The 15781-nt window shown below is 39.2% G+C and overlaps 1 protein-coding gene across 1 annotated transcript in view; it reads right to left on the bottom strand.

The window, feature by feature from the left end:
- Window positions 1-15781, bottom strand: part of NPAS3 (neuronal PAS domain protein 3) — a 588522-nt gene that overhangs the window by 413812 nt on the left and 158929 nt on the right. The window contains exon 3 of the mRNA XM_085301814.1: window positions 6303-6547. Within this exon, the coding sequence (XP_085157940.1) occupies window positions 6303-6547 (245 nt within the window). The remainder of the gene's footprint in view (window positions 1-6302; window positions 6548-15781) is intronic.

The following is a 15781-nucleotide window of genomic DNA, read 5'->3' as shown; positions in this document are numbered from 1 at the left end:
CCTGGACCAGGTTGCCCAGAGAGGTTGTGGAGTCTCCTTCTCTGGAGATCTTCAAGGCCCACCTGGATGCAACCCTGTCTAACATGCTCTAGGTGTCCCTGCTGAGCAGGGAGGTTGGACTAGATGATCTCCAGAGGTCCCTTCCGACCGTACTGATTCTACAATCCTCCCCAAGTCTTCCTATAGTTGATGGCTGTGATTGCAYATGCTCAACATGAACAACCCCATTAACGATAACCTGAGCTAGAGAGACCTGTAGAATGGATTCTGYACAGGCAAGCACTTAAGGAAACACATATTAAGCTCTCCCACCTTTTCTGCATCTGTAGAAATTTTACTTTCCTTCTTACTACTAGTGGGCCTATACTATTGCCACCATTTCTAACACACACAAAAACAAATTTTCTTTCATTTTTTCTAGCCCTGCTAGATTTTTCCTTAACACATTTGGTTTCCTGTGTCAACCCTCTGCATCTTCTAAATTCTAGTTTGATTGCTATATACTTCCCTTTTATCCACAGTGTTTTACAAAAATACCCACATATATATCATATGTATATATATAAACAGTTGCATTTACTTTTGTACGGAAAGGGTCATTATTAGGTGGCGAGGAAGCCACCATTTCRTAAACTCTTAAGAGAGCCAGTCAACTGCTATTCTAATCTTTCTGTCTAAACCTTTCCTCTGTCTCAATTTCTCCTCACAATCAGGGTCACGTGCAAGTTTCCCCATTAGGCAATTAGGGCCTGGCGAAGCACCGAGTGCCGTGGTTGGCGCCTTCCTCCATTTGCCGGGATTGAAAGCAATCAGGTGATGATCACTAGTCACTAGGCAACCACCAAGTCCAGCATTCAATTCATCTCAGCTATCACAACAGGATTCAAACAGAGCTACCTCATTTGGGGTTCCATATCCTTCATACTAGAAAACCAGCTTTTTTTTTTTTTTTTTTTTTCCAAAGAACATCAGTGTTTTTCCCCTGACTAAAACTGCCAGCTTGTTTCCTATCTTCAAACATCACCTAACAAAAGTGTTTTTCTGCTTTTTTAAGCAACTTACCACTATGGCCCCAATCCCGGTATGGTCACATAAATGGGTCTGGAGTATACAGATACCGTACCTGTAATCAGTGACAGACACCTCTGCACTGCCAGAGAACTGTACAGTGCTGTTAAYGTAAACAGGATCTGGGTTTCATACGAATATGAAAAACGCCTGCAAGCTGGGAGAAAGGAATTATGAGGCTATCAAGAATTCTCCAGAAGCTTGACACGAAGCTGGATGGCMAGAAACCCTTTCCAAAACAGCTCTACAGAAATCATCTGCATTATGTTATGTTTTCACCTGAATCGTCTTTTCATGCCTAACAGTGAAAAACAAGGTCTCAGGCCACAAACAYTGAGGAAAAAACTAATGTTTATTTATTTACCCCAGGGGATGATTTTCCCGAGACAGAAGTGAGTGGTGGTTCACAAGGAAGGCTGCTGACAGAAGAAGGCTTAAGTGGTTTGGCAGGGGAAGGTTTATACTATCTTGCATCTCCTGCTCAGAAGACAACATGCAGTTTATAATACAAAAGGGCAACAATAGATAACGTTATTTAAAGAGCTTCCAGAATTAGATGATTCAGGAGGGAACCATTTATTTAGCTCTTTAAAATGTACATTTATCTAACATAGAAAATGTTAGAAAAAGGTATTTGAAATAATGCAGGTAGTTGCAGTTGACATTTGCATTTATTATTCATATTTGTTTTCTTTCACAAGGAATTCAAAGCACTGGACGTACTTCCTCAACCCCAAGTTCCACAGAACGATAAGACACCAGACTCCCAAACTCACTTTCAACCTACATTTTGCATGTCATTTTTTTTTTTTTGAAAAGCAGGCTAGTTTGAGGGAAACATGTGCTTTAAAGCATAATTTTTCTTTTTTGCGATTATCAACAGATTTTTTTTCTTACCAAAGCAGAATGAAGCAACATTGAATACTTTATTGCAAACAACTTGTCAGAGTCACTTAGTTACATCTGATAAGAACAGTTCAGAAAACTTTTGACACTTGTCATCAGACACTTTTGCCAACATCTGATTTCTTTTCACACTAATATGTATTAACTCCAGAACACAGATGTAAAAAATTACCTAGTTTTGAAACAAGTAATGCTGAAAGGTAAGATGGCTAAACTAAAAGCGAAACTCTTCACAAGACCTAGCAATTAGTCAGTACTATTTCAAAATAAACCTGAAGTCCTTTTCACTCCTCAGCCAGAATATCTCATTCATCTCATCTTTGCTTATGGTAGRAGGTGAGCTGCACTATTTTATCAATGTAAGCTAAAATGTGAATACCAGGGGCAACTGCTGTTTCAAAAGAAACAGAAAAGGCAACCGCCAGGAACTCTACTGCAGTCAATGAGGTGGAGGCCGCCTTTTTACAGAGGCTGCGTCCCCAAGTCGGTGCTAGCAACCCAAGGACTGCCCAAAGAGGAAGGACACGACGTGACTTCACACCAGCCAAACACACTCCACACGCTCGCAGTGCCTCATGCTCCTTCCCTCTCTTTGCTTACAAAAAATAAAAATACATGGCTTAATGACCACACACAACCTCGTGGAGGACAACTTAAAAAAAATGCAGAGGCTCTGATGTACTTGTTGCGCAGCTTGTGCACACACATTAATTATTTGTAGATAACAATATTCCAAAACATGAAGGTGATCACAACAATTTGATATTGTAAAAGGACTTCAGGGTCTGTTTCGGGTTAGGCAGTCAAAATAGAAAAGGAGACCTTCAAGCAACATATCAAGCAAGGCACTACTTACTGGCGGAACACTAACTATATACTATTAAAAAAAAAAAAAAAAAATCCTTCTATTCCTAAATCAGAACTTTCAGAAAACTCATTTTTTGATAGCAAAAAGTTGATTAGCAACTCATTTCCTTTTCTCCTCACTACATATCCACTGGTTACTGAGAGTCAAACAAAGGCTTTGGGAGGAGCAGGGTGGAAGAGTACTGCTGATCATAATATAGTGTATGCACTATGCAGAAAATAACAATTTATTCCTATTGGATTTTTTTTTTTTTTTTTTTTAACTATTTCCTGCCATATGATAATCATGTCCTGGTCTTTAAGAACTGTAATCCTAAAACTCATCTGCTGCAAGTTATATGTGTATTTGTTTAGAAGGCCTAATACTTCATAAATAAAGTCTTAGACAATAGACAATGTGCCAAAAATTGACTGAAGTCTGCTCTGTTAGAAGATGGAAAATTTATCCGTTTTTAGCAAATGTCAAATCATTGGCTATTCCTTTTAAGATTAATAAAAGATATAATGGTTTCTAGATAGCCTCTAAATAAAGATTACTATGAATGGAGAAATGATTTACCAATAGTCACCACAATGAGATTTCTTTAAAGGTTACAATCATCAGTTATTTAGCTGAAACACTGCTGAGAATGCCTGGTCATTTCTTGAATAATGCATAATGTTCATTGTAGATTTGATCTGTATTATAACAATACAGATATTTCTAAAATAATGGAGAAAACTATCTGTTACTATCCAATTGCTCAAGATATCATTTCCATGAAGTAATTGACTCTGAAAATATTACAAGGAGTCACCTGAGTGTGCGTTTTCAGGCAAAATCACTACAAGTTGCTACACAATAGGCATAAGAAAACAAACTCATCAGTTTTTACAGACTTTTAAGAAAAGCCATGATAAATACTGGGCAGAGTAAAGGACCTTCCTGAAATACTAAATTAAAATGATTAAATTGCTGTACAGTACTAGGGGACAAATTTAAAACTAAGCTTTGAAATTTAAATATTAACAAGTAGGCCACCACATTTGTAAAAATAAATGAATAAAGCAGTTGCCTACGCAGCGTATGTTCCTCTCTTATAATTTTCCAAATGCCTTTAAGTCTATTTGTGAGATTGCTTGGGGAAACGGAAAGTATAACGTCTAGTGTTTTATTGTAGRATTATCAACCATACTTCACATGAAGCTGCAGGCTATTTATGTGAGCTTGTTTATCCGTATGAACTTCTTCAAGGGCAGCAAAAAATAACCTTAATAAATGAAAATGAATTTCTTTTGATGTAATTTCATGAATGTTTGATCAGAATGTGCTAACAGGTTTCTGTACAAAGAGAACTGCTGAGATAATAAAACATACTTGTATTTTACAGATCAACCTGCTTGTGGTGAATTCTTACACAATGAGGCACTATTTATTGGTAGGGGCTATACATTATTTCAGTACACTGACACAAACCAAATACAATCTTGGTTAGTAGGAAGACCTTCCACCCAAACATGCAAGAAAAAATACTAGATCTCCTGGGCTTCCAAAAGCCTCCTGGGTATGGGATGGCTAGAAAAGGAACCACCTGGGTGGAGGAACCAGATCACTGCCTCAAACAGGATGGAAAGACAGCATTAAGTGTTTACCTGCCTTTTTCAAAGGAGGAAACATGTTCATCTAGACTAGACTATTTTTGTTCAAATATACTCTTTTCCAAGAACATGGCTTCGTTCTCCCTAAAATTCTTTCCATCAACAGACTGGATGAAGCACAGAAATGAAAGCATCGCTATTCACACRTATATTCTTACTCCACAAGAAGATGGTAAGACAGACACATCCCAGATGCTCTACAAACTTATATAGAGACCTGCAGACTGCAGSCTTCCCGCAACACGGGGCACCTTAGAGCAGCACTGTGGCGGGGCTGGGAGGGATTGCCAATTTTAACAGACAGATAYGGCAAAGAGTCCTCTTTACGTCTCTCTCAAAACACTGCTTGTTTCATTACCTGAGAATAAACTCTCACACTGAAAAAATGRGAAACATCTGCATGTTATATCACAAGTCCGATGAACCACGTTATATTCGGGCTCTCGATGATGCAATCACCTTTTTTTCCTTCATGAAAATTCATATATGATGTGGCGGGTAATATAAATGAAATATATGTAGTGACACAGATATGTCCAGCTACTAACTCATCAGTCTGAAATTCCTTTGCTTTTGCCCTCCACGTCTATCTTCTCCTTCCAGTGAAAATTGTAACTTTTCTTTACTAACAGTATTTCCTCTGAATGGAAAAGCAAGTAAAAGCTATTTGTGCAGCCAGTACCAGTAACCCTGCACGGGTAGTATTTTTAGGTTGATAAATGAGATCCTATCCTCCCACATCTGCTTTTAGATGTGGATATTTCTGTTGCCTCACACTATATACAGTCTATCCAGTTTGGTGTAGACCCTTAAGTTCCCTGATACACAGAAAATAAGTTCTCAAATCTCATATGCATCTTTCCAAAATATTTCTCCTTCAAAATGTGAGATCAGTATCTGAAATAAAACAGAGTAATTTTCTGTGCTGTCAAAACCAGGCCARTCACACTTCCATGGTTTTGGGCAACTGGGTTTCATTAACACAATTTGTAAACTAAGTTGAAATACTTTTCAGACAGCAAGATCACACTCATCTATGTAAGAAGGAGTATCAGTAAAAAAAATTACAAAAAATGTCCAGTTTATAAGAGTCATTAGAAACACCAGTTAGGATCAATTAATACATATACAGCCTCTAAAATCTAGTTTGATTTCTCTATTACCAGACTTCTATGGCATCTCCTGTCAAAAAACACCACCTGTTTTGTTCCCAACTGCTTGTTTAAACATGAAATGATGTTCAATATTGAAAACAGTCTATTTTCGGCTAAAATGCCGATAGATGCCTACAGACTCAGAAGTCAGAATAATTCACATACACGTTACCAGATGATACACAAAATCCTGGTCTCTGGCCTGATGACTGGAAAACCTAAATGTGATGCTCTTGAACTTATCAAACACACAATTCTGTCTTTAATGTTTTGCCACACAATTCAGAGAACTGCTGCAATGTTTGAGTCCTCACATCAAGAAATGATGCCATGATCCACTCAAACCATCCTTTTGTAAAATATTGAAACAAACAAAGCAACTCAATCATTGCTAAATAACTTTAAACAATTTAAGCTACATTTCCCAAGGAGCCTTAAGGCTATAATGGTTATATTGATAAGTTTGTTGTTAAAAAATGATGAATAAAATAAGAGGTTTATTTCACCTTCACATGGTGTCTTTCTCATGCAGACCTCAGATTTCCACATTTGCATCCCTTTAAAGGATTTGATATGCAGGGAAAGAAGAAAGGATGATGGTAAAAATTTCAATTTAGAGGTTACTAAAGGCTGCCATATTCAATACTACACAGCACGTTTGCTTCGTACCTTTCACTGATGTATTAGGCGGAGGTCCTTCCATCCTCAAGTTCCACGGAGGATCTCCTTGATTAGCAAAGTCCCTCATTTTCAGATAACTAATTGTAAGTCGGATGATGGACGCCTTGTCAAGCTGACTGGTGATGGCTGCMGGCAGAGGCAACAACTTTGCCAACTCATAGAATTCAAAATTCTCCTTTCCCCGGCGAGAGCGAGCAGCATCTCGGGACTTTTCCTTCCTCAAAGCTTGTAAACTGAAAAAAACAAAATAAAACAAAGCAGGACATTCATCAATATTTGTTTTCTGTCACATTTAACCTGCTTACTTTTACATTGTTGGTCTTCTAGACAAATTAGCACACTTTTTAAAATGCTGTTGTGCATAGGTAGGCAGGCTTCAGGATGTATTTCACAGCCATAGTCTTTGAGTATTTAAAACTAATAATAGCGTTTGTGTCTCAGTGGTAGCCAACATGTTAAGTCACTGCTCTTAACTCATTTCACCGCTTGCCTTCTCGCCTGCCTGTTCTTCCCCTGCTGCCAGTCCCACGGGTTCGCAGGAGCCCGCTGCRCTCGCGCGGCGTTTACCCGCCCGGGCGCCGGCGCTTCTCCTGGCCCACCGCAACCCACCTTCACCTACGTTTGTGCCAAATTCTGACCCTAGGGAGGAGGAGACAGAAGCAGATGACTGGAGCATGCGCTGTCTCTGCCAGGGGCTGCCGCGCCGGSAGCCGAGATGACCAAGCAGGCTGTAAAGCAGCTTCAGAGCTGCAGAAGTTTAAAGTCTGGTGCGGCAACATAAACCTCCCTGGATTTCAAGAAGCTGTTCTTTACGAGTTGCTCAGCTGTCCTTGCTGYGGGAGCAGCAACCTTTGCCAGAGGGGTGAGCAAGCAGTTAACAGAGTTATGTGCATCAGGCTTCTGATTTTAATTCACTACCGCRTACATGTCAGGCTCCCAGACAACTTCCCGGCCAGAGGAGACTTTCTGCTCTACCCTGAGCAGGTGGGAGTGCAGAGAGACATTTGTTTGCTCCCGTTGCATCAGTGTTTCGCTGGTTACCACCAGTATGCATGGGGAGAGGCCTAAAGGTAGTGCAGATCTTTTTCTTGGGCTATTTAATTGGTGMGTTGGTTTAATTGCTGAACACACAGCGTGATGATACTGGGTAACTGCTGATCTTTCCCAGAAGGTCAGGAGTCAATGTGTATGCAGATGATGCAAAAAGAAGAGGAATTGCCTCATTTTTGTTTCATGAGAGTTTTTAAACATATTTTGTGATAAGGATATGACCAGCTTGGCCATACTTCTTCTGTCTTGGCAGATAGAGATTGGTATCAGTGTTGATGTTTCTGTCTGCCAATCAGTGTGTTAAAGCGAGCGGTTCGTGTCTGTCGCAAAGACCACATCTTTCCTTTGCCTCATTTGATTACATTTTTTATTTGATGAAGTTAYGACTGCAATGCCATTAGCTAATTATTGGTGGAATTCAACCAGTATCTGGAATAGCGCATGCTTCTTTGTAGCTTCTACAACCCTCCCTGAAATCTCAGCTTTAACCAACAAAAACATCTTAATGACCAGATTTACAGGAGCACTTTAGCATAGGAAGTATTTAGGTAGAATTTAGGCATGTATATCTAATACCATGATACTGAGACCTCTATTTACCTATCATCCTAATTTGGAGATATTTTAAACTCCAAAGTTTTACTTCTTTCATTTTAGTATTCTTTCTTACCAGCACTTTTGGGGCTGTGCATGCCCAAGACACACTTAGACTTAAAAGAAAAGATCAGCTGGGTCCCTAAAACCCAAATGAAATCTCTCCATCACACTTCCCTGAAAGTGCTTAATAAATTATATCCTGTACACAACTCTGTACTAAAAGCAGGTATATTTAAAAAGAGAGCAAGCAAAGAGAGAGGGAAGGTGAGAGGTAAAGATATCAGGCAGAAAAGGYACCTCTTTACCCACAGATAAACAGCAAGTGTCCTACTGAATCCCATCTAAGGTACCTACTTGTCTTCATTAAGACACATTATTACACAGACTGTTGGCAGCTAATTCAAATTATATTCTAGGAGAAAAATACCTGAAAATTAGGTTTTGTAACGCTAATCGCATATGTCTTTCCATGGAGTTTTGAATTTTGGATGTCTACCACGATAGACGTGAAAAAAACCTCTCAAAAAGTACATAAACTATAGCCAACAGAAGTTGGTTTTTTTTAATGTATACACATCTGTGAGGTGTGAATCATCCTATTAGTTTCAGTGAGGGGTGAAAAGATATTCTAAGACAAGTTAAATATCTTCACTGGTAACATTAAAAAAAAGTTTCTCCGCTCAACTTGTTGCAAGTGACAGGTCATTTCCATTGCACAAGGGGTGGCATTTGCTACGTGTCATCACACTTCTTTCTTCTTTGCTCAAGAGTCAGGCTGAAGGACCCCAAGAGTCCCTAAGGCAAGCTGAAGCTGGAAGAATCCAGAAAAGCCAGGGGATTCTAGATTTTATCTGAAAGGCTATGTTCAGAGTGTCGGTCCTGCCCCTTCTCTCCACAGCACCTAATTTTAGTTTTATGTAAGAAGGTGGTTTTTAAGACATCCCTAGTAAAACAAGTCATAAACATCACAGGCCCCAGCAACTTTTGGAACTGAAAGGCAATCAAAAAAAATGGAAAGTGATAGAATATTCCTTAGCAAAACCAGAGGCTGAATCTGCTCTACTGTATATAATATTTATGCAGTTTGTGTGTCCTATAGAGTTGAGCACATTACTGAAACCGAAAAAAATATTGCAGTGTAAACTTAAAACATATTATTGGATCATTAACATTTGTAATGGAAACCTAAGCTGAAAAGCAAGGCTACCTAGAAGTAAACAACAGCCTTTGGGGCTGCTTGTGGGTATTCAGACTTGAAGAATATAAAATCCCAAGATATAGGCATAGATGTACAAAAGCAACTCCTGAAAAACAATACTACTCATAACATCTTCCTTCTCTCAGCCCTTCTGTATRTTGTCATTTGTGGAAGCTTCCATCAAGATAATCAGGTCAAGGAGCTTGCAGCTTTTAGCCCTCTCCTCTTGGCATCAGTGCATTATGCTAGGAACAGTGTCTGATGAAACAGAAATYAAGACAGAAGTTTTAATTTCTACTCTATATAAACTCCACTAGGGAAGCACACTCAYAGCCTCAGACACTCCACTTAGGCCATACAATGGGTCATTAATTTGTGAGGATGTAGGAATTCATCAGCTATGTCCTAAACATCATTGGTGTCCTTGCTGGCACCTGCGATTTTGATAGCCAACATCAACTTCGCCGTCAGTGGTGCTCCTAAGTGAGCAATGTGCTGGCGCTGATAATCCCAGAGGATGAAAGTGCAAAGCTCACGTCAGAAAGCATTAGTGCTGGCACAGGAGSTAAACACGTCTCAGGTCCTGTGGTATGACACAGCCATTCGATGGTTCTTGGTAACATAAACGCTTAGAAATACCTGCAGGCTCTCCTGCTACCAAGAGTAGCAGCAGCGTGGGAAGCCATGCCCATATTTACTCAGCGGATTTCACAAACCAACCTCCAGAAGGCACCAAGCAYCACTCGTCCGAAAGCTCTCACGTGAGGAGTAGTTCTCAAACAGGGTCTCCCGGCAGGCGAGCAGAAGCTACGTATGCTACCCACAGTTCTGGCAAGAAAACCACAAAGTGTGACACCTACCCAAAGGGGACAYGGGTTGTTCCTGCTTTGCTGGATCAGCGTGCATCACTACATGACATCAAAGGATGACGCCATCACRCTATGTTAAGTTTCATTTACGTCCTTAAGAACATACTTCTCCAGGAAGCTCCATATGCAGAGCCCCTTAAAAAAGGCAAAGGAGCTTCCAGGCGCTCCCGCTTGATAATTCTGAGCAGCTATAGCATATAAACAGAATATTTAATGACTAGAAAACTAATGCTATTTTAGATTACAGCTTTCCAAAATATATTATTTTTCCTTTTACTGCCTTTCCAGATAGACTGATATAAAGCGGGTCTGCTTTTACAGATGAAAGGGTACAACAACCGTTACCATCTAATTTTAAAATGGTGTACGCAACATTTCTAAAGTAATTTTTCTATTAAAGACACTGCAGATGCAGAAGACATGATAATATGGTGTTGCATAAAAGTTTTATTGGTGCTCATAACTCACTCATGATTTCATTGTGCTTGTGGTCATTCCAAGCTTAACCTGCTTCATCTGTGCCTCCACATCACTTTATATCTTTTATATTTATAAGCATATATATGCATCCCTATCTGTGCAYGCAACTACAACCTCTGCATGTCTGACAGGTCATCATCTGTCACTTTAAAGATGGGCCAATCGCACCTCCTAAGTTTTGCAGCATATAATAGCTGTCAAATATGTTACCGCATATCAACAGATGCATTGACCTACATTAACAAGGATTTTTAGCACATCGGTACCCAGTACTGTCTCTCGCTTTGGGCAGTATAAATCAGTGAAATAACTTTCAGGGTTTAATTCTGTAGATCTGCAAACAAAAACAGAGGAACGTCTACGGTTACAAATAAATATTTCTATCTGCAATTTAAACATACAGCTTGGGAGCACACGCATGCCAGTTCTGGCCCGTTTCAGACACCCWGCAAGCGCCTCGGGAGCGCCAGCTCCCCAGCTCCAGCCCTGCGGGCCAGCAGGGGTTGAAGCGATGCAACGGGAGACGTGTGGGGGGCCACAGCCGAACCACAGGGCTGGAGGGACTCACCGGCAGAGTTCAGTGCTCATTTTCATTAGCTACAAGCAAAAAAGCACACGGAACCGTTACGAATGCTTAGTGTTTTTTGTAACGCTATCGAAATCCTCCTTGACTCGAGGAGGAACTTTTCAGGCACAATACTATTCCAGAACACCGCGCTTTTTCTCATTGTGCTGAACAATATCACACTTGTTAATTCAGCTGTTATCAACCACTAGCGAATTTCTTAAGCCTCTAACAGCAATACGGATTAGTAGCAGCAAAAGCAGATACAGTACAACCATAACGCTTAGCAATATCTAATAACGTTTTAACAAGCTTCGCAGAAAAYGAAGCAATGCTTCACGTGTGCATACACACGCATGTACTTTTAAATTAGAGYCATCTTAAATCTAAGGATCACAAAGTCCAAACGTTCTCCAGCTCTCCAAAGGCCTTCGTCAGGTGGATGCTATACTCATCTCACCAAAAAAAAAAAAAAAAAAAAAAAACAGGTAGGTAATACAGGAAGGATGTGTAATATTTGCTCACACCATGAATCCAGGGCAAAAAGCAGCGCGGAGCTACATGATTCAGTCCCAGCCCTGTTGTCTCTCTACCCACCGAAAGAGACTTTCCGTTACGTATGTCCTGCCRTGTATCATGTTTTCCAATATAAAGCACACAGCAATGCTTCCGGGCTATCGAGTTCAGCTGCAGCACTGCATCAGGAAACACACACGCACCGCTGCCCGAGCCCACGGATGGGCAGTAGTGTAATTCTCCATGATGTATGCTGGCAACATGTTCTCATCTTGTTCTTACCTTACTGTAAGTTATGATATGGGTTTATTATTTTAGACTTTTTAATGTTAAGATCAAATTTAGATTTTTCCCATTTATTTTTTATATTTAGATCATTTCGGTACTTATATCAATGCAGTATAGTGATGAGTAGGGCAATTCAACTAATATGATTTTTTGTACACTCTGACCTCTTACAGGACTCATCTGTATTACCTGTTCCCTTAGCCCCATTGCTGAGGAGGCTTCAAGCTGACCAAAGAAAAYAATGATGGCAGGTAAACCTGTTTATATCAACAAGCACACAGGAAAGCTGGCTCTTACTGGCTAGGCAATTCAACAAAAGAGTGTTGTCCAAGTCCACTGAAGTTCTGCCCTACAAAAATCTCCTGTTTTCATTTCACTGATCATTTTATTATAGGTTAATTACACTTAATGCGAAGCTCCACAAATGGGATAGCACCAGAATCAAAAGAATAATTGTTTGGAAAAGTATTTCTTTTGCTTTTACATGGCTCTTTTTATGCCTGCGGTCTTCTGGGGAAATATCTACTAATAGTGACATCTTAAAAACAGTACTTCATCTGAAATGCGTTCACAGACTCTACAGTAGATCTGGGCTGGGAGAAATGTGAAGAAAGAAGAGCAGAGGAGCCTGCGTGGCTTAATTGCACATATTGCAGTTGAAAAGTCCAGTCTAGCAAGTCAAGCGTCGGCACTGATGGCAATAGGAGCCTAAAGCCTCTTATTATCTGTTATTGTCTGTTTTTTCTAAATGTTATGCTCTAAATATGCATATTTATGCACAAAATATATACACAGTTTCATAAATATGAGTTCATAAATATGCACAAAACTGGATATGTTTTCAGGATAGTAGTTACAAGTGAGTAGAGGAAAATGAAGTAAAAGAGCTAGTGATCCTGCAGATGTGAAGGTGAACTACAAGAAAACACTCTCCAATTTTAAAAAATGAACTCAAACTCAGTTAGTTATGAAAAATCCATACTGAAAGTATGTTAATATGTTTAGCTCTAATTTCTACACACTGTTTTGCTATCACTTTTTGGATTTTATTCTTCTGAGACAACTTTCCGACTCAGTATTTTCTTCCTTTCTCTGCTTTTCTTTTTTTCCTMGTGTCCTATCCATAGAGGCTTCCTCTTCATATAGGTTGTTTCTAAGCTCAGTACTAAGAACTTCAAGATTAATAGAAAACCGTTACACTGCTTAAATGAGAAAAGTACTGGGACCGTAAAACCTCCAAAACCAAACCAAAATATCCCCCCCCCCCCAAAAAAAAGGAACAAAAAAAATCAAAAGCCATATTAAATTTTACCATCTTCTTCTTCTTTCTTTTTTAAGTATGTCTGAGAAGTCAGACAGGCAGATTTTTATGGATTTTCCTACTTGTTTGCCTAGGAGAGCCGAACATTGCACAGTCTCACTATTTATCAATTAATCTAGCATGCAGCCTCAAAGGAAAAAGGTCGACCCGCATTAAAAATGCATCCATCAAAAATTCATCAAAGACTTCAGCATTTTAACTCGTGGACCTTTGAACACCTGCACACTTGTCAGGTCCGCGGTCAGAGTTAACGGCGGAATCCACAGTCACTGCAGGATCTGTGCTTGCTCCGACACGAGCTGCGCGAGGAGCCGCCACGCGAAAAGCACCTCCTGCACCTCCTTTCAGCTGCGAAACGCTTTCAGGTGCGGCGCACAATCCAGCAGGCCACACGGCTTTCTCCAGCTGTCCTTTCCCTCGCTGACATCCGAGTCCAAAGTCAGTCGCATCAGACCCTCTGAACGAACAAAATGCTTTTCTGGGGCATTCGTTTTTTCCCCACACTACGAATATCGCTGTTCTTAGGAGGCAAAAGTTTGCCACAAACGTAAACAAAACCATTATCTGATATTATCATCTATGGCAGAGCCCACAAATTGAAGCCATTTAATGCTGTCCAAGAAAAAGCAATGATCTCAGAAGCCCTTCTTTAATGTGTGAAGAAAGCTATATAGCACATGCTGGAAGTTGAAGCTGGAACCTTCAAGTTCAAGGTAAAAACTCTGCTGCTTAACTAATGCACTGCTCATAGCTGTCATCATTAATTTATGTTAGCCTCTGTAAACATCAAGAGTATAATAGGCCAATTTCACAACTAAATATAGATGCACATTTTGCCCTTATATAAATGGCAGATTGCTGCTGTAGATCATCACTGCAGCAACACGTCAGTAAAGATGCACTGTTTGATGGTCTGATGCTCACACAATATATAAAACCAGTTGTAATGGTTGTTTGGAAGCAAAGTGTAACATAGCAGCAAAATTTCATTTGTTCCACAAACTCAGGATACATTAAGCTTGGCTGACAAAGACTGTTTGATGTGCTAAATCAGTTTGACCTTCATTTTTGCTTTATATTTCTCATTTAACACATGAAATGACCATTATTTTTTCACTATACAAGAAAATATCACAAAACTGGTTTCTATTAAAATGCCTCCTTTCCTTGTAGATAGCAAAAAAATACATTTTGCCAACTGTTTTAACAATTATTGTAAAAATAACATGCAACTTATGAAAAAATAATACCTATATTAACTGAAGCTTTTTTTTTTTTTTAATATATCACAGGGACTTGAGGTTGCTTTGTTTGGGCTTTTATCTGAAAGTAAAGGTGTTTCCTTTATTTTGTTTTCAATGTGAAAAAATGGTTCAAAGAAGTACATTTTTTTTCAGAAAAAGGTTTGTGTATGCTTGAACCAATCATTAAATTGAATGTTTTCTCACCAATAAGTGTCTTTGTTGTAACATTTAAATAACTGAATTTACTTCCAGAGCAAGTCATTGGAACACAACAAGAGGAACCTGGCAGTATTTTGTCTTTTTTTAAAAAAGGAAAAAAAAAAGAAAAAAAAGAAAAAAAAGAATGACAAAATCAGCATCCTACACAACCTTTTAAAACTACTGCACACTTTGATACAGCAGCAATTAAGTGAGCTGTGATACATCAGTTCAAACCTAAACTCTACAACCAGAATACCAGTTTTGATCTTCTTTACTTTTTATGTTGAGCTAAGCAATTGGCAGCCTCCTGGTAATAGAGAAACTGCAGTTTTATCAAGCAATTTTGCAGCACCCAATAAACAGCACTTTACCTTGGAGCAACTTGTACATTTCACACCTTAAATTTCTATTTACCAAATCAGCTAATCACTTCACAATTGAACTTCTCAGAACAAAAAAATTATCAATTAAAGTGGTTGAAACTCCTGCAAATTATCATTTAGGAATGAAGTAATTGCTTTCATCAGGGCAGAAAAGCCCGCCAGAACAGAAATGTCACTTCAGATTAGTGTTCTCACTCCTGAAGCTATGGATGACACAGCTGATATAAGACTAAATGCCAAGACCAATCAATTGCTTTTGTGGCTCTGTTCTGAGCTGCTGTAAAAGGGGCCATTTTCTAGGATCTACTCTTCATTATAGTAAATGCTATCTCCTTGGTAACATAATTCCATTTCTCATAAATTCCGTCTGAGAGCATTGTCCTAACAATAGATGTTTGTGGAAAAGAATGCTGTTGGTTTAATGCAAAGAAATTAAGTGTGAACGGCTGTCAGAGTACTATAGGTTACTTGTTCTTAAACATAAATTGAAGCCTTCTACATTAAAAAAGAATACTTTGGAGGAAATGAATGTTCCGAACAAGCRTAATATATTGCGTTGGGAAGTGGTGTGTTTCTGACTGAGAGTTTAGACTTTTTTTTTGGTATACATGTGTTCTGTCTATAGTGGGCACACTAGTCCCTAGCAGAGATTTGTCAGGTTAAGAGAGAGTAGATAAACACTCCACTTATTTCACAGCGGTGCAGTTAGGAAATGTGAAACTGCTGAGGAAAACATGGCCTCATTATCATATGAC

Source organism: Rhea americana, unplaced genomic scaffold (genome assembly GCF_003343005.1).
Source record: "Rhea americana isolate MKP2758 unplaced genomic scaffold, rheAme1 scaffold_18, whole genome shotgun sequence".
Classification (NCBI taxonomy): domain Eukaryota; kingdom Metazoa; phylum Chordata; class Aves; order Rheiformes; family Rheidae; genus Rhea; species Rhea americana.
The sequence above is the reverse complement of the archived record's forward strand: the minus strand, read 5'-3'. Positions and strand labels throughout refer to the sequence as shown.